Source organism: Pangasianodon hypophthalmus, chromosome 6 (genome assembly GCF_027358585.1).
Source record: "Pangasianodon hypophthalmus isolate fPanHyp1 chromosome 6, fPanHyp1.pri, whole genome shotgun sequence".
NCBI lineage: Eukaryota > Metazoa > Chordata > Actinopteri > Siluriformes > Pangasiidae > Pangasianodon > Pangasianodon hypophthalmus.
The window spans coordinates 17204937-17227154 of NC_069715.1; the positions used below are offsets into that span (position 1 = coordinate 17204937).

Consider the following 22218-nt stretch of genomic DNA (forward strand, 5'->3'; position numbering starts at 1 on the left):
TTTACTTGTAACCCAGACAATGACTACATTAACAAATATCATTTTTACGGAATCAGGATTTTGGAAAGAGAAATAAAATGCTGTCAACTGGCAGATGATACAACTATATTTGTTAGAGATTCGTTAGAAGTCAAAAATGTGATTGTTTAAATAAGTTTTCATTGGTTTCAGGGTTAAAAATTAACTTTAAACAAGTGTGAGTTGTTTCCTCTGAAAAATAGTCAATTTCTTGATATTAATGGCATCCCTGTTAAGAATGTTGTTACTTATTTAGGAATCAAAATATGTAAAGATGAAAAGGAAAGGGGTCAGCTTAATTTTCAACCTGTGCTTCAGAAAGTTAAAAATAGATTTAATTTATGGTTAATGAGGGACTTGTCTATCAACGTCTTTTAACAAAAACTGAAGGTTTATCTCATCTGCTCTATCCTGCTATTTCACTAGAAGTCGCTAATAACATAGTTAAGGAAGTTGATAAAAAAAATTTTCAATTTTATTTGGAGAAACAGATCTCATTACATTAAAAAATGTACCTTAACTAATTCGGTTTGCAATGGAGGCTTAAATGTGCTTGATTTCAGCACTTCAAATACAATTTTAAAGAATAGATGAATTAAGCATTATTTTCAGTACAAAAATAAAATTTGGTATTTAATTCCTAATCTAATCTTTGAAAAAAATGGGTGGGCTTGCTTTTCTGTTGCAATGCAATTTTGAACTTAGTAAGATTCCAGTTAGATTAAGTAATTTTCACAGGCAGGTGTTTCTATCTTGGTTGCTTATCTATAAACATAATTTTTCTCCAAACAAATGTATAATTTGGAATAATAGGTATATAACATTTAAACATAAAACTTTGTTTTTTCAAAAATAGGTTGATAATGGAATTATATTTGTTAAACAGTTATTTAATGAAAATGGGCACCTAGAATTTCTTCAAAGGTATAATATTTAAATAATCCCTAAAGAATATTACATTGTGTTCGATGCTATACCATCTGGTTTAAAATGTCTGTTTAAAGGAAATGTGAATAATGAGAATGTGAGTTTTAGATCTGATATTGCAATAAAAGGAGTTACTATTACTGATAGGACATGGAATAATTACTTTATTAGGAAGTTACTTATAGAATATAGCCCAATATCTTCTAAAACATTTTGGCATTCTAAAATTGAGTACATTGATTGGAAATATGCATGGTTGCTACCTAAAAAATATTGTAGTGTGTTAAAACACTTTTTCTTAGGTTTTCTACTGATGTGGATGATGGGTGTGATTTCTGTGGAGCAGAGAGGGATGTTGTCCACTTATTATTAAATTGCATTTATAGTAAAATGTTTTGGATAGATTTGGAAGGCCTCCTTTGTAAATATTTAGGCATGAAGGTTTATTTTTCTGAGAAAGATGTATTTTACTATTTTAATAGAGAAAGATTACCACCAAATGTGACCTTTATTGTTAATCTTTGTTTGATTATGGGGAAGTACCATATACATAAACAGAAATGGGCTAATCTTTTTGTTATTTCAGATAGATATGAAACATAGTGAGTTACTACTTGGGTTGAAAAATAGTACAGCAAAACGCACTAGGTCTATATGTAAATCTTAACAAATCAACGTAAATCAACGTTATTTGTATGTTGATCTCATACCTTTTTCCTTTTCTTATTTTATTTATTTATTTATTTATTTATTATTATTATTATTATTATTATTATTATTATCTATTTTATTTTTTGTATCAAAATTTTACTTTATATTCTCGTATTCTACATATTGTAGTCTATGTTCAATATCTTTCTATACAATATGTTGTAATGACTACTGTTATGTTCACTGGCTGTAATATGACTGATGTTTAATAAAAAAAAAAAAAGGTTGTATTCAACTCCCATAGGTTGCAATGTATGCTCTTGTTTACTTTTGTATTGTACAGTTTTAAACTTATCAGTATATTTAGTCAAGATAATCAGTCATTAACAATGTTTATTTGTTGCCATGTTGTACTATTATTGATATTTGACCCATTTGACCGTATGGCCCACTTTACCTGACATAAGCCTACAAAGATCCTACAATTTTATTTATGAATAATTTATTAATTAATAATTCATAAATATCTACTCAGTTTATTAATGAATGAGAAAAATAGAAGGCAGTACACTGAATTAAAGGCTCTCAAAAGTTTATTTTTGTATTTAATACTGTATGTAAATCTGGCATATGCCAAATAGCCTACCGTGTATCTTGAATTGCCTCCTGTTGAATAGCTGCATAATTGTGTGATTTGTAACATATTACACCACTTCATTGAAATCAATTCATCGTTTCAATTGCACAATTACCATAACATTTAGCACCATATTAAATTGTGGTATAGCCTCTTTAGAATGGCAACTAATAAAAGTCCTACTCTTGGAGCTAGGGTGGCGTGTGCCACATTACTACTTCAAGATTAGACAAACTAAGGAGTACCTGTACCATTTCAGTGAAATGAAAATGAACACCACATCATTTTTATAGTGGCAGGATGAGGAACACAAAGATGGTAATAATTCAAAATGCCTATAAAAAATAGATTATACAGACACTTGTTGTTATTGACATATTACCTATGAACTGCAATGCTGTAATCATTCCACTATTTTGACAGACACCTCTGGTGGAAAACAGACCCCCTTCCCTAAACTGCGAGAGGCGGATGAAGCAAAAGAAGTACATGGGCCAGAAAAAAGCGGTAAGTTTCCTGTTATTTGTGTATAATACAATGTATATTGTATAAAACAATGCATATAGTGTATTAATATAATGTGTTTTCTTCCAATATAGGCAAGTGTCGTGTTTGAACAAGTTTCAACAATGGCCTGAGGTAACAAGGCCTGCTTTGCATATGCAGACATAATCGGCTCTTGCAGATTTAAAATACCGACACACACCGTGCTCATCCAGGCCAATGCGGCTGATGTGATGCAGCTAAGAGAGGCACACACAGCATCATAGGCACTGAAGACTCAACTCGACTGTGCCTGCGCCCCAACATCAGACTGTCTGAATGAGGTCACTGCTAGCATGTGTGGAGATGCAGACAATAGGCAACACCACCGCGGGTCCAATGCCAACAACACCAGAATATTTTTACTTTGGAAAAAAAAACTTAGTTTGATTTAATGTTCCAGTTTTCTTTGTATGAATAAATTAAATTTGTAAAACCTAATTGTCTTATCTTCTTTCTTTAAGACACTTAAGGAATAAGCACAGTTTATTGTCCAAGATCAAACTGTTATTAATACATAAGCCCGAATACATTGCCAAGCATAAAAGTCATGTATAATATTTTGTTTAGGGAGAACTTTTAAGAATAATTGAAATCCACTTATGAAAACTAAACACTAGGGTTTTTGAAAAAACAATTTTTTTCTCGTATGATGACAGCAATAAGGGGATTCTTTAATACAGAAAATATAAATTGTTAACATATATGCCACACGAATTTAAAACCTTAATTTAAAGTCTTTTTAAAAATTATTTTATCATTTACAACATTCTAAAAGTTTTTAATGGTTTGTTGTGTTTGTTCTAGTTTTTCATCATTACCAAGCTTGACTGCATCCAGATGTCCTCCATGTACTGCAGGTCTCTGGTGGATGCCCTTCAGGAAGGACTGCAGAGGTGCTTTGGTAAAATGCTTGCAGAACCAGAGTTGATTGCTGCTACAATCCTTAATCCAAATTCAAAACATCCTGGACTAAGGATGACAATATCCTCAAACTAGGTACGTCTTTGTTGAACATTGTTTTTTACAAATGTAATTTCTGCCAAACAAACATCTTTAATAAGAATAATTTAAATAATAAATGGTAATTTGCATTTACATTAAGTTGATCAAGTTTTTTCTTTCCAAATAAGGTCTGGACTACATCAGAGACCATTTGGGAGAAGAAACCACATCCCAGTAACCAGGCGATGCCTCCAACACCTCTGATGAAGAAGATGTCTTTGCAAGTATGAAAAACACTCAGGGTCAGGAAAAGGCCAGGCAGTTTGGGGGATATCTTGCTTGCAAAGTTGATCACAAAGACATTTTTAAGTCCTTCCCAGACTTCCCAGGAAAGTTATCTTTAAGGGTGAATACTGCCTTTCTAGCCTCAGCTGCTTGTGAGAGGCTGTTTAGTACATCTGGACTATTTTCAGTCCTCAGAGAGCAACACACAGACACACACTTACTGATATTGTGTATGGTAGTTTTTCTTAATAAAAAGGAAAATTTGCTAAATCTGTGTAATGTCTGCATTTAACTCCCTAATTGATTCTCACTGTGTGCCTGTAACAACAGAAAACTTAAAAAGGTATGATGCACAGGAGAATGGAACATTGAACTGCATAAATTATTCAAATATAGTTCTCATAGATCAGTACTTTTAGTTTTGATACTTAAGTACATTCAGAAGCAAGTACTTTTGTACTTTCACTCAAGTGTAATGTACTTTTATTGGACTAATATTTAAGCAGTGTATTTGTACTTTTACTCAAGTACAGGAATGGTGTTCTTCATCCACCACTGATTCTTAACATGTGAGAGATAAAAGTAAATTACAATAAGCTAACTAAAATCATGCTTTGTGGTTAAAAGTGTCATCTTTAGAACTCCTTTTAGAACTTCTAAATTACTTAGAATGGACAGACATGTTGTAAGTAAAAGAAAATCACAAGAGAAGGAGCATCCAAGCTCAAGTTAGATAACAAAAGCTTCTAAGTGTGAAACCTTCTGTGAAAAGCGTGAAAATATTTAATACTTGGATTTATATGCATGGTGTGACGATGGGCCGGCAGCCCGCGCCGGAAAACCAGCAAGCGCTCCTCACACTACTGCCGCCGCAGTGCTGAAAGGACAGCGTTGTTTCAGCACCCCGACTGTTTTGGACAGCAAAAGAGCGCGTTGCTGCCATAGGCGGAGTAATGAGGCATGACTGGCAGCCAATCGCAGAGATGACTTCTCTCTACCATCAGGGAGAGTATAAAAGGAGACGGCGGCAGACGAGAGGGGGAGAGTTCTGGGCTCCTGCCTCTTGCTAACGGTGTTGTTTCTGTGTTTTATAGATGACGAGGAGGATGATGCCACTAACCCTGCCCATCTGCTGGCCATCTTCAGAGCCCACTGGGGGCCCTCCGCTGTCGCCTAGCCAACCCTGCTGCTCTCACCGCCAGCCTCTGTCCTTACACCACCTTACTCAGTGCACAAAACACCATTGCACCTCCCTGCACTTTAAATTTTGAAAACTTTAAAAATTAAAAACCCACCTTTTGCACCTTATCCCGGTGCGGTTTATCCCCGGTGAAAGCGGCAGCAGAGTTCCACTGCTGGGGACATGACCGGAAGGAGAATCCACAACGGCAGATGGACCCCCTTCTCCGGACTGCCAAGCATTGTTTACAGCCAGACAGATGTACAGCCAGTGAAGTGGTCGAGAGGGTGGTCATGGACTGTTTACTCCGAGCTCTGCCGCCAGAAGAACGTATGATGAATGATGCCCGAAACCCCCAAAAGATGCTGGACACGCTCAATAGGGCCCTCGCCACCATGGAGCTTGGCAGGGGTGAGTGGCGGGAGTTCCCTAAGTTGTTTCCCACCCTCTGCACCGGGCAACCATATCACGGGGTGAAGAGGCCACCTCACCGCCCTGTTTATGGGACGCCCCAGGACGAGCCCATGTCTACTGAGCCGGACCCCGCCGCCCCGAATACCAAAGCGGAAAAAACCCTGGCTGGCCGGCTGCGCCCTACACATGGCACCTTCACCCCGAACTCCCACAATTCAAGTGAGGTTAAATGGGAAGTCTACCTCTGCCCTGTTGGACACAGGAAGTACCTTCACCCTAGCCCATACATCCCTCCTACCCTCCCTGAGCATCAACCAGAGGAAGGAACCCTGACGGTGACCTGTGTCCACGGGGATGCTTGGGAAATTCCAGCCACCCAAGTACGTATTCAGAGTGCCGCGGGGGAATGGCCCGTCCTAGTGGGGCTCGTACCCCTCCTGCTGGGGGTTCTCCGCCACATTGACCACACCCAAGCGGCCCAGCGAGAAGCGCCGTAAAGCCAGGAGGCCGAGGGTCCGGCAGACCTACATGGCCAAACGCCACGGAGACGCCAGGGCAACTTCAGCAGGTGATGACCCCCCTTTAGCAGGAACAAAGATGCGCTTACACCCGCCCAGCTCAACCCAGGGAGTTTAACCCAGGGGACCAAGTGCTGCTGCTCCTCCCCAGTGCCTTCTGTAAGTTCCTAGCTCACTGGCAAGGCCCATAGACGGTCCTCGAGAAGATGGGTACCATGAACTATCACCTGCAGCAACCAGGTAAGAAGGCAGACACACAGTTATACGATATTAACCTTCCCAAAAAGTGGACTAACCCACCACCTGTGATGTCTGCCTTTGTGAGCCTTACCACAGATCCCCAAGGGCCCACCGAGGAGGTGAGCTCTCCACAGCCCAGAGCCAGGATCTCTTGGAAGTGGTGGACCAGTTTGCTGATGTGTTCTCCTCCACTCCGGGCCTCATCCACCTGGTCTAGCATGAGATCAATACCCCACCAGGAGTCGTGGTCCATCAGCAGCCCTACCATGTCCCAGAAGCCTGTCGTCATGCAATCGAGGAAGAAGTGAGCCGGATGCTCTGGAATGGGATCATTGAGGAATCCAACAGCCCCTGGTCAAGCCCGATTGTTCTGGTGCCCAAACCCAACAGGAGTGTCCGGCTGTGTAATGACTTCTGGAGGCTAAACCAGGTCTCGGACTTTGACAGCTACCCCCCTCCTGAGGGTCGACAACCTAGTGGAGAGACTGGGGAGGGCCCATTACATCTCAACGCTGGACCTCACCAAGGGGTACTGGCATGTAGCCCTCAGCCCTGAGGCGAAGCCAATAAAAGCCTTTTCAACATCCGGGGGCATTGGCAATTCCAGGTCCTCCCCTTTGGGCTGCATGGAGCCCCAGCCACGTTCCAGAGGCTGATGTACATCCTCTTACGGCCCCATTAACAATACGCAGCAGCCTACATCGATGACGTGGTTATTCACTCCTCCACCTGGTCCTGGGAGAGCTCCGGAAGTCAGGGCTGACCGCCAACCCCCAGAAATGCCACCTGGGGCTCACCGAAGCCCAGTAACTGGGGTACCACTTTGGCCGGGGCCTACTCATGCTGCAGGAGAAGAAGATTGAGGCCGTGTGTGAGTACCCATGCCCAACCACAAAGAAACAGGTATGTGCCTTTTTGGGTTTGGCGGGATATTATCGATGCTTTGTGCCTAACTTCTCTTCGATTGCCTCTTCCCTCTCAAATCTTACTAAGAAGGGACAGCCGGACCGGGTGTGCTGGAATCGGGACGCTGAAGAAGCTTTTGAAGCCCCGAAGACAGCAGTGACCAGCTCCCCAGTGTTCAGCAACCCCGACTTCGACCTCCCCTTCATAGTACACACCGACGCCTGGGAGACAGGACTGGGAGCGGTACTGTCTCAAACCTTGGAGGGGGAGGAGCACCCGGTACTATATGTAAGTCGGAAATTGACCCCCGCCGAGAAGAACTATGCTGCCATCGAGCAGGAAGCCCTGGCCATAAAATGGGCTGTGGAAGATCTCTGATACTATCTGGCAGGCCATCCCTTTGTCTTGGTGACCAATCACGCCCCTCTCCAATGGATGGCCAGGGCTAAAGATACCAACGCTCAGGTAACATGCTGGTTCTTATCATTACAGGACTTTAACCATCTGCGGTTGACAGGGGCGCCGGTGCCACCACTTGCAGTCATTAATGATAACAGTGAAAAGAACTTAAAATGCTTTGTCTTTTTTGATCGTACACATAAGAGTAATACATCGTTTGAATCTGTAAAGGGTCTATTTTTATTTGTGTACACTCACAGTATCAACAAATCATTGTGCTTTTGTAAAATAAAGAAAATATACAGGGTGTGCTTTCAGCCGTCTCAGTCCCCGCACATATCGCACACATATCGCACACAGAGATGAGAAATATATCTATGGAAATCTTGAGCTGTCAAATCGAAAACAAATATTCTCAGTTTATGTAATCCATATGAAACCAAAGAGAGGTACAGTCTTTCCGTCTCACTTCATTATCTGATAATGACCTGAGGTGGGACACACCCACACGCTATTCACAGGGAAAATAGTTCGGTGATTCATGTACGAGGCACCCCCCCCCCCCAACCCCCCGGACAATGCCATAAACAACATTAAGTTTCCACATAGTTTATTTCTTCGACTTTCCTCTGCGTTTGGAAAATGGCACGCTATTCAGGTGAGGAAGCTTTTCAGATGATTTTGGACAGTGAGGAAGAATGTACCTTTTCCTCAGAGGAAGACTGTGACTCCGACGACGAACGGGTGCATTTTGAAAAGCAAATTGATCCAGCTGAGGATTTTCCTGCAAGGTGTTACGGTGAGTAAGTCCTATATAATTCCTATTCTGATAATATAAAAGAGAAATTATTTTTCAGACTTTGTTTTGCCTAGTTTTGGCTAGCTTTTGGCATTTCACATACCTGACTGAAAGGCTCATTATGCAGCTCATTAGGCGGGTCTTTGTCTTCTCAGCTGTGAATCACTGCATTATGCATGATCATTCACACCTCCTTGCATATGGACTTTCTATACAAAAAGTGTCTTCAAAAATTTAAATCAATATATTGTTTTCTCTGAATGAGTGACCAGGATGATTTTCACATCATTCTGAAGCAAAAACTCTAGGCTACAAGATCCAGTTCTCAAAAGTCTTGGGGACAAATGTTTTGAATGAGTTTTATTGCCTTCTTTCAGTAACTTTTTTTGTTGTTTTTTCAATAACCACACATAACTGTTATTTTCTCCAAAATACAAACTTGTACATATATGCTGCACACATATTATTGTAGCCCAGTATGTGCTGATTACAGTGTAATCAGACTTTAGCCATTTATATTTTTATAAGCAAATGAAAAATGCACAAATGTCAGGGCATGTCAAAACTTCTCCAGGGCCCCGAAACACCCTCAGACCCCAGAAGGTTAACTTACAAGTACGGCACCAGGCGGGGGTCCAACACAGAATATCCGACAGCCTATCTCGCCGGTATGCGCTCTGGGGTCGTCTCGCACCGGCAGTAGGTTCGGAGCTGAGGGGGAGGTACTGTGACAACAGGCCGGCAGCCCGTGCCGGAAAACCAACAAGCGCTCCTCACACTACTGGCACTACTATGTTTTGGACAGTAAAAGAGCATGTGGTTGCCGTAGGCTGAGTAATGAGGCACGGCTGGCAGCCAATCGTGGAGATGACTTATCTCTACCATTGGGGAGATGCCGCGAGAGTATAAAAGGAGACGGCAGCAGCAGACACGAGGGGGTGAGTTCTGGGCTCCAGCCTCTTGCTAACGGTGTTGTTTCTGTGTTTTATAGAAAACAAGGAGGACAACGCCATGACGACGCCATGCCCGTCTGCCAGCTGTCTTCAGAGCCCACTGGGGGCCCTCCGCTGTTGCCATGCCAAGCTTGCTGCTCTCACTGCCAGTCTCCGTCCTTACATCGCCTCACTCAGTGCACAGAACACCATTGCACCTCCTCTTCACTTTAAATTTTGAAAACTTTGAAAATTAAAAACACACCTTTTGCACCTCCCTCTCTCGTGTGGGTCCTGCTCATTATCTCCCGCATTGGCAGTGTGACAATGGACAGTGACAAGGCCAAACCCTTCCCCAAGTGTGTGATATTTTTGAAGCAGCTTCCTCATGAAAATGTGAAGCCAGCTTTCTTAAAAAGGTATTTGGAAACAAAACATGAAAACCTTGCCATAAAACCAAACGAGACAAGTTTGTAAAGATTAAAATGCATTAATGCATTAATATGCAGCATAGCTCATAGTCTCAGAACAGGCCTAGTTAGTCTGTGACAATCCAGAGCCAAGGTCAGGGAGCAGATAAGTAGGCTAAACCAATTGTCATTGGTTTAGCAACCTGTGACACTCAGGTTTCCCGAGCTAAACAAAAATGTAGAAACACTCAAAGTTTGTTTTAATAAACTAATTAACATAAAATTAGATCATCATGAATGCACAACCAGCACCTTTATCTGAAGCGAGGACTGTTAAATATTAGATGCCTTACATCTAAAGTACTTACTGTAAACAAAACTATTACTGATCAGAAATTTAATATACTGTGTTTAATAACACCTTGGATTAGACTAAATGAGTATGTAGCACTAAATGAAGCTAGCTCCCCTGGATACAGCTACAGTATATATACTGCCCTCATCTAACTGACAGAGGAGGAGGCACTGCTGCTATTTATAATGATAATCTAGGCAGCACACAAAAACCTGGACATGAATTCAGATCATTTGAAGTTCTTTATAATAACCATGTCAAGGGTACAATCACATCAGCTACTGTACATAGTTTTATTGAAAATCTCCCAGAGTTGTCTGCCTTGATTGGGTCACCGTCTGACCCCACAAAACCTGATCACATGAATTAATGCTTAGAGTTAATGTTATTTTACACTTTACACTTTACACTTTAGTACCACTAAAAAGAAAAAAAAATACACCCTGGTATAAAAATCACACACACATGTTAAAACAGACCACTCAAATGTTACAAGGTAAATGGCATCAAACGAAATTGTTTTGTACTAGTATTCCAAATTGCAAGGATGGAGAGCCTTCTTAGCTACAGTAAGGCTCTTAATGCTGATAGATCAGCATATCTCTCCCCCCTTATAGAGCAAAAATAATCCTAGATACTTATTTAATACAGTAGCAAAGTTAACTGGGAACAGGACCATCACAGAAGCACAAAAACCAACAGTAAGTAGTAGTGACGACCTTATGTAATCAGAGTATTAAAGTCAGACAATTTGATAGCTAACTATGAAGAAAACAATTTAATCACACAAGTAGAGCAATTAGAATCTTTTACTTATTTCTTAAAAAATTCTACCAGAAGCAAACAGACATCTATTAAAGGAAATTAATAGAATCCTCTCTTAACATTGGCTATGTACCTAAATCTTGTAAACTACAGTTGGCCCTCCACATTTGCAAGTTTAATGTATGTGGATTTGATTATTCGCGACGTTTGCCATCAAACCCGTTAGGGGGTTTCCCGTTAGGGGACGCCACAGCGGATCATTGGTCCGCATGTTTGATTTGGCATAGGTTTTACGCCAGATGCCTTTCCTGACGCATATTATCCTGGCTTGGGACCGGCACTGAGAGTACACTCCATTGACTGGGTTACTACCATAAATATATACACAAATTTATTGTAAAGTTACAATTTGTAAAAAGTTTCAGTGTGCTAAAGAACTGCAGACTAAGCACTCTGATTGGGGACGCCACGCTCTTTGTCTTGGTACTCGGTACTCTGTTTTCTCTCAGTGTGCGGTGTATCTCATGTTTCTCTCAACTTTTTGCATCTTTAAAGTGCAATAAAATATCAACTGTAATCAAGAGTCGAAGCCACCTGTCTTATGTTTACACTTATGTTTACACTATTTCAGCTACTTGTATTGTACTCTTGTACTCTTTGCACTATTGTCACTAGGTTCACTTTTAAACAGAACTGTGTACTGGTCGGCGCTGCACTGGGACTTACTATGCCCATTGTCTGTCCCAGTAGTCATTGTACTGTCTTGTATTGTCTGCAAGTTTGCACTTGTGCACTTCATGCATAAATTATGTAGTCCCTTGTAGTTCTGTGTTGTTCTGTATCATCTTAAGTAGCACCTTGGTCCTGGAGAAATGTTGTTTCGTTTCACTATATACTTGTATATGGCTGAAATGACAATAAACTCCACTTGAACTTGAAATTGAACTATGATATGTTCCTTGAAGGTGATGAAATTGGTAGAAGAGGCATTGTCTATGTACACCAACATTTTTAAAGGAATGAGGAGACAAAAAAGGCAAACTGAAATCACAATGTATTTCAAGAAGATAACACTGAGTATCCCTACCTCCCCTTCCACCTATGCTGCCCGTGAAGCACCCCCTCCTCCTTCTCCTTCTCTGCATTTACAACCCGTAGAAGATGATGAGGATGAAGACCCTAACAATCCATTTCCACTGCTTGAATAAATGACTGTACATATTGTACTGTACTATATATACGTATATGTAAATGTTTTATAAATGTTAATAATTTTACTACTATCTATGTCTTGCATCACATACTGTATGTGTACTTTATTGCCTCTCTTACTCTGTGTGTGTGTTAGCCTACATTGTTGATACTTTATAAAACATACTGTTGTAGTACAGTATATTGTTTTACTTTTTTGTGTGCTAAATATGACACTAGCAGTTAAAACTGACCTTGACTCTTGTCAGCTGTCTAACTATAGGTCAACATAGTGCCCTTTATCTCAAATATCCTAGAAAAGGTTATATCTCAGCAATTAGGCTCATACTTACAGAGGAATAACATTCCTGAAATCAGTTAGGATTTAAGCCTCAGCACAGTACTGTGATAGCGGTGGTTAAAGTGGTAAATAACCTGCTACTGGCTTCCGATCAAAGTTGAGTCTCCTTGCTTTTGTTGCTTGATCCTAGTGCAGCCTTTTATACCATAGGTCATAATATTCTTCTAGATAGACTAGAAAATGTTGTTGGAGTTACAGGAATCTTGGCGTAGGTATAATTTGACTGATCGCTATCAATTTGTAGACGTAAATGGTGCATACTAAAGTAAAGTTTGATGTTCCACAATGCTCTCTTCTAGGCCCACTGCTGTTTTCTCTATATATGCTACCTTTAAGTACAATTATTTGTAAACATGGTATTAGTTTACACTGCTATGCCAAAGACACACAGCTATATGTTTCAGCAAAGCCAGATGAGAGACACCAGCCTAACAAAGTTGAGGAATGTGTAAAGCACATTAGACACTGAATGCTTAGTATCTTCCTCCTACTTAATTCTGACAAGAAATAAGTACTTCTACTATAAGCACAGGAAGCTAGAAGCAAACTTTGTGATTACATAGTAACTCTGGATGGCCTGTCAGATACATCATGTGTAACAGTAAAAGAACTTGGTGTGATTATTGACTCCAGTCTCTCATTTGAAGCTCATGTAGATAATATTACTAGGGTAGGCTTCTTTCATCTCAGAAATATTGCCAAGATAAAAATGCAGAAATTCAAGATGCAGAAAAACTAGTTCATGCTTTTGTCACCTCTAGGTTGGATTATTGTAATGCTTTGCGGTCTGGATGTTCCAGTAGTTGCATAAACACTTTCTCTACACACTTTCCTCATCTGTGGACCTCCTCTGCCCTCTATCTTCTAAATTCAGGAAGATTCCTAGCCCTGTTCCTTGGCTATCGGATGTGTTACACACTAAATTGGAGAGAATTAAGAACAGCAGAGAGAAAGTAGAAGAAATCACAACTCGACATAAATCTTGCCTCTTACTGTGCTCTCCTGCCTGAAATGACTTCCTTGAATGAAGATCCTTGCAAGCTCCACAACATTTCTTTTCTTCACTGCTTAACCCTCTGGTGCCATCTGCTTCGTCCTCCCTGACTGCTGAAGACTATGCCACCTTTTATGATGGGAAGATTTAAAATCTGCCAGACCCTCACTCCTACCCCAACTCCTACACTACACACTCATCTAGCAACAGAAGAGATGCTGCAAGTCATGTTGTCCTGCAACCCTACCACCTGCCGATTGGATCCAATCCCTTCCACAATGCTCTAGACCATCTCACCAGACCTGCTCCCGTTCATCATTACTATGATCAATGGCTCCATAACATCTGGTCATGTACCAAATGCATTCAAGAGAGCAAGGGTTATTCCCATCCCGAAGAAACACACTCTGGATCCCTCAGACATCAGCAACTACCAACCAGTATCATGTCTCTCTTTTCTTTCTAAAATCCTTGAATACACGGTCTACAATCAGTACAATCATCTCTATCTCTCACAGAACAATCTCCAAGATCCTAAGCAGTCCGGCGGCACATTCCACAGAGACTGCCCTTTTGGCTGTCACTGAAAAGCTACATGCTGCTATATCAGCCAAACTGTCATCAGTCCTCATCCTTCTGGACCTTTCAGCAGCATTTGACACAGTTAACCACAAGACTCTCTTGTCCACTTTCATGAGTCTTGGAATTTGTGGTTCAGCATGGTAATGGTTTGCTTCCTACCTGGAAGTTCAGTCATATCAGGTGACAAGGAGGGGATCCACATCTGCTCCAAGCAGACTCTCCACTGGTGTACCACAAGGCTCAGTACTTGGTCCGCTTCTGTTCTCCCTCTATACTCGATCTCTTGGTGAGGTCATATCGTCTTGGTGGTTTTCATACCACTGCTATGCAGACAAGACTCAACTCATCCTCTCCTTCCCTCTCTCAGACACTCTTGCAGATCTCAGATCTCAGCATGTCTGGCAGACATCTGTGATTCAGGTGATTCATCCCCATGTCAGGATCTTGTGATCTCCCTGGACAACTCTCTGATCTCACCTTTGGTCACTGCACGCAACCTTGGGGTAACCATAGACAATCAACTGTCCTTTTCCATTCACATTGCTAATCTGACAAGTCCATATTGATTTCTCCTTTACAGCATTACAAGGATTCATCCATTTCTATCCACATAGGCCATTCTGGTGCTTGTTCAGTCCCTTGTCATTTCGAGACAGGACTACTGCAAGTCGCTTCTGGTTGGTTTGCTTCTGAGAGCAATTCAACCTTTGCAACTGATCCATAATTCAGCTGAGTGACTTGTTTTCAACCTTCTTAATTTCTCCCACACCACCCCATTGCTGTGTTCCCTCTACTGGCTTCCTGTAGCTGCCCACATCTGATTTAAAACACTGATGCTTGCCTACAAAGCCATAAACAGACCAGCACCCACTTACCTCAAAGCATTTATATATCTGTCACTACACCACGCTCCTTCCGATCCTCTAGCACTGCTCAACTGGTCCCACCATCTCTCAGGGTACAAGGAAGGCATGCATCAAGACTCTTCTCTGTTCTGGCACCTAGGTGGTGGAATGAACTTCCCCTAGATGTACGAACAGCTGAGTCACTAGCAGTCTTCAAACGATGTCTAAAGACCTACCTCTTCCTGAAGTACTTAAGTTAGTGCTAAAAATGTGTTGTCTGTATGCTTCTCTTATATTACCTCCCCAACAGAGTTTTTAGACTGGTTTTCTTAATCCGTGACCTAGTGAACCAGTATCGTGTTGATTGATAGAGACTTCAAAGCACTTCTGTTAGTCGCTTTGATAAGGGTGTCTTCCAAATGCCATAAATGTAAATGTAAATAAACAAGCTCCAGCTAGTACACAATGCAGCAACCAGAGTGCTTACTACAACCAGAAGATTTGACCACATCACCCCTATCTTATTGTGCACTGATTTTAAAATATTTCCAATGATCTATAAAGCACCTGAATGGTCTCATGCCACAGTACCTGAGCGAACCTTTGGAATTTTATGATCTGCCACACCTGTGTCGATCAAAAGGTGCAGACTTTCTGTTGGTATATAGAATAATGAAGACTGCAGCAGGAGCCAGAGCTTGTTCTTACAAAGCTCTACAGTTATGGAACGGCCTTTCAAGTAGTGTTCAGGACTCACACACAGTCTCAGTCATTAAGTCCATGCTGTAAACCTATTTGTTTAGTCAAGCCTGTTGTTAATAGTTTTTGGAGGGTTCTGGAGGGTTCATGGTGATAGAGTATTTTGGTAAACTGGGATGTTTGGATGGTTCTGCATGAATAGCCTGTGAATTTGCCACGAGGTTGCTGTAGATGGTACCATATGGATATCCTAAAGATGATTGTGGATGTTCTCACCTACTGATTGCACTTGCTAAAAACTATGCTCATTCATTATACAGTGGATAACCTTGCCTGGATATTATAGACTTAAAGCTAAAACTCCACTGAAATAAAAAAAAATACTCTGATACTTATACTGAAGATCCTTCCAACACTGCTTAAGTCTATAAACACTGATTAACTCTATAGTATACAGTTGTACGAGAGTATTTATAGTCTCACTATTTGGTGTCACCCAGAAAAGGATTGCCTCAAAGTTCCTCATTAGGAATAAATCTAAATAGATATCTATATGAGGATATCTTTAAATCTGCTATAAGACAATGTCCATTGTTAACAGCGCTATATAAATAAAATTTAATTGAATAGAATGGGTACATTTGGGTGTGAGGGCCAGGTGTCAGGTGTATTTGAAGGCAAAACCCAACAGCCGTCATTATGGTTTTTTTTAAAAAAATTTTTTTATCTGAACAGTGGTGTATTATGTAATATATTACTGACATATTTACTGATATATTTTTGTGTTTATTTATTTATTTTATTTACTGACATTATGTTTGGGTTTTGTGGAAAATAGCAGCCAGTATATATACTGTATATATTAGTGCTGGGAAACGATTAATCGCATTGTTAAGCGTAAAATTAAATAATGAATTCAAAAGTAGTGTATTGTGCACTTTTATTTTAAAAGTACTGCTATATGAACAAAAGAGCATTAACATTTGGTTTGCAAACACTTTAAACAGATAAGGTGCTTTTTACAGCAGTATTCCCTTTACATAGTAGCAGTTAAAATTTTAATTTAAAATAATTCTTGTAAATCTCAACTTGAACATTAATGTAATCAAATTAAATATAAAACCAAAGCTATCTGCCACTGCCAGGGCATTAACGTTTAGTCTAGTTTGTTATAGAAAAACAAGTTATGCTCAGAGCCCAGAGCCCCGATCATAACATTATATCACCTTCAGAGCAACAGCAAGTTAACTGAACATGTTCTGAACATGTCAGGGACAGAGATGGAAGGTTCGGTACCTTTCTCCATTTTTCTGTTCCGGTTTTCCTGATTCATGTGCGCGCTTCAGCAGTCTTAGCCCCACCCCAAATGCTCTCATTGGTTGAGATGCGTGATGACGTCCCAAGCCAGTACTAATCAACATCCCACCCCTCTTGTGACCCATTGTTTGTCTGAATGTGTATTCAGAGCCAGTGAGCAACGGACTTTCGAAATAAAGTAGTAATTTAAAAAACTGCATTAATGCACGATAAAATAATTGTCAGCGTTAATTAATTAATTAATTGACTTGGCCAGCCCTAATATATATATATATATATATATATATATATATATATATATATTATACTGTACATACTCAAAGGTCAAGATCGATCATATGTCTGTTGTCAGGTCTATGTCAAAGGTCATCAAGAATGTTACATACACTGTATGTCAAAAGTTAATGAAAGTATTCCATTGAAAATCTAAATGTGGTTTGAAACTCATGTTAAATATGTGTAAATGAATGTCATCACACAAACACACAAATACACACATAGATGTTAAGTGAGTAAAGGAATGTCACATACACCATTTTCCTACCACTTTCTATTGAGGATTTTAGAGATTTTATTTGTTTACTGATTATTTCAGACAGTGTTGTGAATATTTCTCCCAACAAGTTTCATTGAACATCTACACAAGGCCATTTGAATGCTAGATCACAGGGACATAACCATTCTATCCAAAGACCAATATCCACTGTAGCACCACAGCCTAGAACAATCTTGCAACCAACAATAAAGTATAAAAGTATGAATATTTAAAACTCTAATGTCTTTCATTTATCATATGCACTTTTCATTTATCATATGCATGTTTCATATATGGAAGTTGAGGAAATCCTGGTTATTAGTGAAGATCAAGTGTTCCAGGTGACATGATATCTATCTTTTTCCTTCTATTTCATTCTATTTTTACTCAGATCCGCTCAGTGCAAAAAGCTCTCTCTCACATTTTCTTTGATTTTTTTTTTCTCTTTTAGATGTGACTGATGCCGAAGATGCTGGTAATATAGAAGAACAAGAGGAGGACAATCGGGAAGAAAAAAATAATGTCAGAGAAGCCAGTATCATACTAGAGGAGATCAATATCGCATTGAATGAACTCTTCCAACTAAGGACAGGTTTACAATTCAAAACAGCCCAGGTAGGGCACATGTTACATCATTGTAAAGTACCCTCAAATCCTTGAATAGGTGTCACAGGGAACATATATTTGATAAGAAAATTCTACAATAGACATGGAACAGAAATGCCTGAATAACATTTCAGTTACAGATGGCAAAAAAATCAGAACTGAAAATAGCCCAACATCACCCCATGATTTATGCTATAGTGAAAACCAGAGTTTTTCATATAGTCTGTTACATCATGAACCATACACAATTACAATGTAACAAATACACCAGCAACTCAACATGACATATTCAATGATCTCAATCAAAGTCCGTTAAGATTACAGAATAGCCTAAATGAACACTGTTATTCTTCACAATTAAACCCTGATTTAATCGAAGAAGTCAACCACTTTAAGACCATCAGACCAGATCAATACCCAAAATGAAAATTCCAGGCAAAATTCCAGTCAAAATGTATCAAACATACTGGTGATTCCACATGACATATCCCATGATCTAAATCAATGTCTGTTAGAGATACAAAATAGTCTAAATAAACAAGGGTGTTCTATGTAGTTAAATCCTGTTTTAATAGATGGAGTGAATCAGCTGAATGAAAGTTTGGCATTATATCCTAAAGACAACTTTGATGTCATCTCAACTCCATAAATCACTCAGGAACACAGACCATTATCTCCTCAAGATCTTAATCAAAGTCTTATGATAGTCTCGTTTCGAGCCGACAGAAAAGTCTTATGATAGCCTCGTTTCGAGCCAACAGAAACACAGCTCTGTGCGGGAAGGCTCGCGGCGGCGGATTGTGTGTCTACATCAACACGGAATGGTGCAAGAACTCAGTGCTAGTTTCTAGTTACTGCTCATCGCTGGTGGAGTTTGTGACTGTTAGATGTAGACCTTTTTATTTACCACGGGAATTCACCACTGTTCAAATAATCGGTGTATACATTCCCCCCAGCGCTAATGCTAAAGACGCGCTCTGTGAACTGTATGGGGCTATTAGCGAGCTGCAGAATTCAAACCCTGACGGACTGTTTATTGTTGCCGGAGATTTCAACCATGTAAATCTCAAGTCAGTGCTCCCTAAATTCCATTAGCATGTGGACTTTGCAACGAGAGGGAAGAACACGCTGGATCTTGTTTACACACACATCCCCGGCGCATACTGTGCGGAGCCCTGCCCCCACCTCGGCTAGTCAGACCACATCTCTATTATGCTAATCCCAGCATACAGACCGCTCGTCAGACGCTCCAAACCGGTTCTGAAGCAGGTGAAAACCTGGCCAGCAGGAGCCATCTCTGCTCTTCAGGACTGCTTTCAGCACACTGACCGGCACATGTTCAGGGAAGCGGCAACTGACTTCACTGACTTGGAAGAATACGCGACATCAGTGACTAGCTATATCAGCAAGTGCATTGATGACGTCACCGTCTCCAAGACCATCACCACACGCTCCAACCAGAAGCCGTTGATGTCTGCAGAGGTGCGTGCCCTGCTGAGGACCCGAGACTCTGCCTTCAGAGCAGGCGACAAGGCGGCCCTAAGAACAGCGAGGGCCAAACTGTCCTGGGCCATCAGAGAGGCAAAGCGCACACACGCTCAGACAATCCACAACCACTTCAAGGCCAGCAGAGACACGCGGCACATATGGCAGGGCATCCAGGCCATCACCAACTACAGGACAACATCACCTGCCTGTGACAGTGATGCCTCCCTCCCGGATGCGCTGAACGACTTCTACACTCGGTTTGAGGCACAGAATGGTGTGACGGCGAGGAAGACCACCCCTCCTCCCCAATGACCAGGTGCTGTGTCTAACCACGGCCGATGTGAGGAAGGCTCTACACAGAGTCAACCCGCGGAAGGCTGCTGAACCAGACAATATTCCTGGCAGGGTGCTCAGAGGATGTGCAGCCCAGCTGGCAGATGTTTTCACAGACATCTTCAACACCTCCCTGAGCAGCACCGTTGTTCCGATGTGCTTCAAGGCCACCATCATCGTTCCCGTGCCAAAGAAGTCTCCAGTATCCTGCCTCTATGATTACCGTCCCATTGCACTTACACCCATCATCATGAAGTGCTTCGAGAGGCTCGTCATGAGGCACATTAAGACCCTGCTGCCCCCCCCACTGGACCCCCTGCAATTCGCTTACCGCCCCAACCACTCAACAGATGACGCCATTACCACCACCCTCCATCTGGCCCTTACTCACCTGGAGAATAAAGACACCTATGTTTGAATGGTGTTCATAGACTTCAGTTCAGCATTCAACACAGTCATTCCTCAGCACCTGATTGGAAAGCTGAACCTGCTGGGCCTGAACACCTCCCTCTGCAACTGGATCCTGGACTTCCTGACTGGCAGACCTCAGTCAGTCCGGATCGGGAACAGCATCTCTAACACCACCACGCTGAGCACTGGGGCCCCACAGGGCTGTGTGCTCAGTCCACTGCTGTTCACTCTGCTGACTCACGACTGTGTAGCAATGCACAGCTCGAACCACATCATCAAGTTTGCAGATGACATGACCGTGGTGGGTCTCATCAGCAAGAACGACGAGTCAGCATACAGAGAGGAGGTGCAACGGCTAACGGACTGGTGCAGAGCCAACAACTTGTCTCTGAACGTGGACAAAACTAAAGAGATGGTTGTTGACTTCAGAAGAGCACAGAGAGACCACTCTCCGCTGAACATCGGCGGCTCCTCCATGGAGATCGTCAAGAGCACCAAGTTTCTTGGTGTTCACCTGGTGGAGAACCTCACCTGGTCGCTCAACACCAGTTCCATAACTAAGAAAGCCCAGCAGCGTCTCTACTTTCTGCGAAGGCTGAGGAAAGCATATCTCCCACCCCCCATCCTCACCATGTTCTACAGAGGGACTATCGAGAGCATCCTGAGCAGCTGCATCACTGCCTCACTGCAAGACCCTGCAGCAGATAGCTGAGAAGATCATCGGGGACTCTCTTCCCTCCATCACAGACATTTACACCTTTGCATCCGCAAAGCCACCAGCATTGTGGATGACCCCACACACCCCTCTCACACACTCTTCACTCTCCTGCCGTCTGGTAAACGGTACCGAAGCATTCGGGCCCTCACGACCAGACTGTGCAATAGCTTCTTCCTCCATGCAATCAGATTCCTCAATACTCAGTAAGTGGACTGAAGGAACACACACACATACCTCCAATACTCAGGAACTGGACTGAAGGAATACACAAACACATACCAATATACACACACAACTGAGCATCCTCTCTGCAATTTATTTGCAAGTTTTTGCACATGTTTATGCTGCTACATAACTCATTATATTATACTGTTCATAGGCTGCTACTCTTACGTTTACACTTATGTTTACACTATTTCAGCTACTTGTTTTGTACTCTTGTACTATTTGCACTATTGTCACTAGGTTCACTTTAAACAGAACTGTGTACTGGTCGGCACTGCACTGGGACTTATTATGCTCACTGTCTGTCCCAGTAGTCTTGTACTGTTTTGTACTTGTGCTGTCTGCACATGTTTGCACTTGTGCACTTTATTGTATAATTTATGTAGTTCCTTGTAGTTCTGTGTTGTTCTGTGTTTGTCTTATGTAGCACCTTGGTCCTGGAGAAACGTTGTTTCGTTTCACTATGTACTTGTATATGGCTGAAATGACAATAAACTCCACTTGACTTGGCTTGACTTATGAGGTTAAATGGTTTTTAAATGGTCTGGTTAACTTTATTGATCCCCCGCCATTATTCCACAAGTTCAGGATTTGATAAAGAGCATGCCCCTCCAATGCCTGATGTTCAAATGGAAAATGTTTGTCTCCTATTAGCCAAAATGTTCAACTAGAAACTGATGTGGAAAACATGCCATGCCCTAATAACCAACATCCGCAAATAGATATAAATGTATAAAACATGCCATCATCTAAAACCCAAATTGCATAAGCTGGTAACAATTTAGATTCTAATATTAGAATAGCTAATCATGACAGATTTACTAACATTGAGATTAGGAGAAGAAAGACATTTTCTTTGATAGCTAATGTTAACAGGTTTGCAGAATTTGATAATTATGTTTCAGAGATTTTAAACAGTGTTGTAGATGTGGCAAATGAAATAATTGCACCAAAGGATGTTGTCATAATTGAAATCAGAGGTGCTACAC

General features: G+C 41.2%; 2 protein-coding genes across 8 annotated transcripts in view; one reads left to right on the forward strand and one right to left on the reverse strand.

Moving 5' to 3' along the window:
- The window catches only part of LOC113539712 (FERM domain-containing protein 5), a 219575-nt gene that overhangs the window by 39467 nt on the left and 157890 nt on the right, over nt 1–22218 (reverse strand). The gene's annotated exons all lie outside the window — the stretch shown is intronic.
- Nucleotides 5399–8462, forward strand: LOC128318555 (uncharacterized). Its single transcript, XM_053235176.1, has 2 exons — nt 5399–7729; nt 8379–8462. The coding sequence occupies exon 1, from the start codon at nt 5399–5401 to the stop codon at nt 6095–6097; it is 699 nt and encodes a 232-aa protein (XP_053091151.1). The 3' UTR covers nt 6098–7729; nt 8379–8462.

Coding starts and splice junctions, on each gene's coding strand:
- LOC128318555 (XM_053235176.1), top strand. CDS start 5,399: ATGGACCCCCTTCTCCGGACTGCCAAGCATTGTTTACAGCCAGACAGA.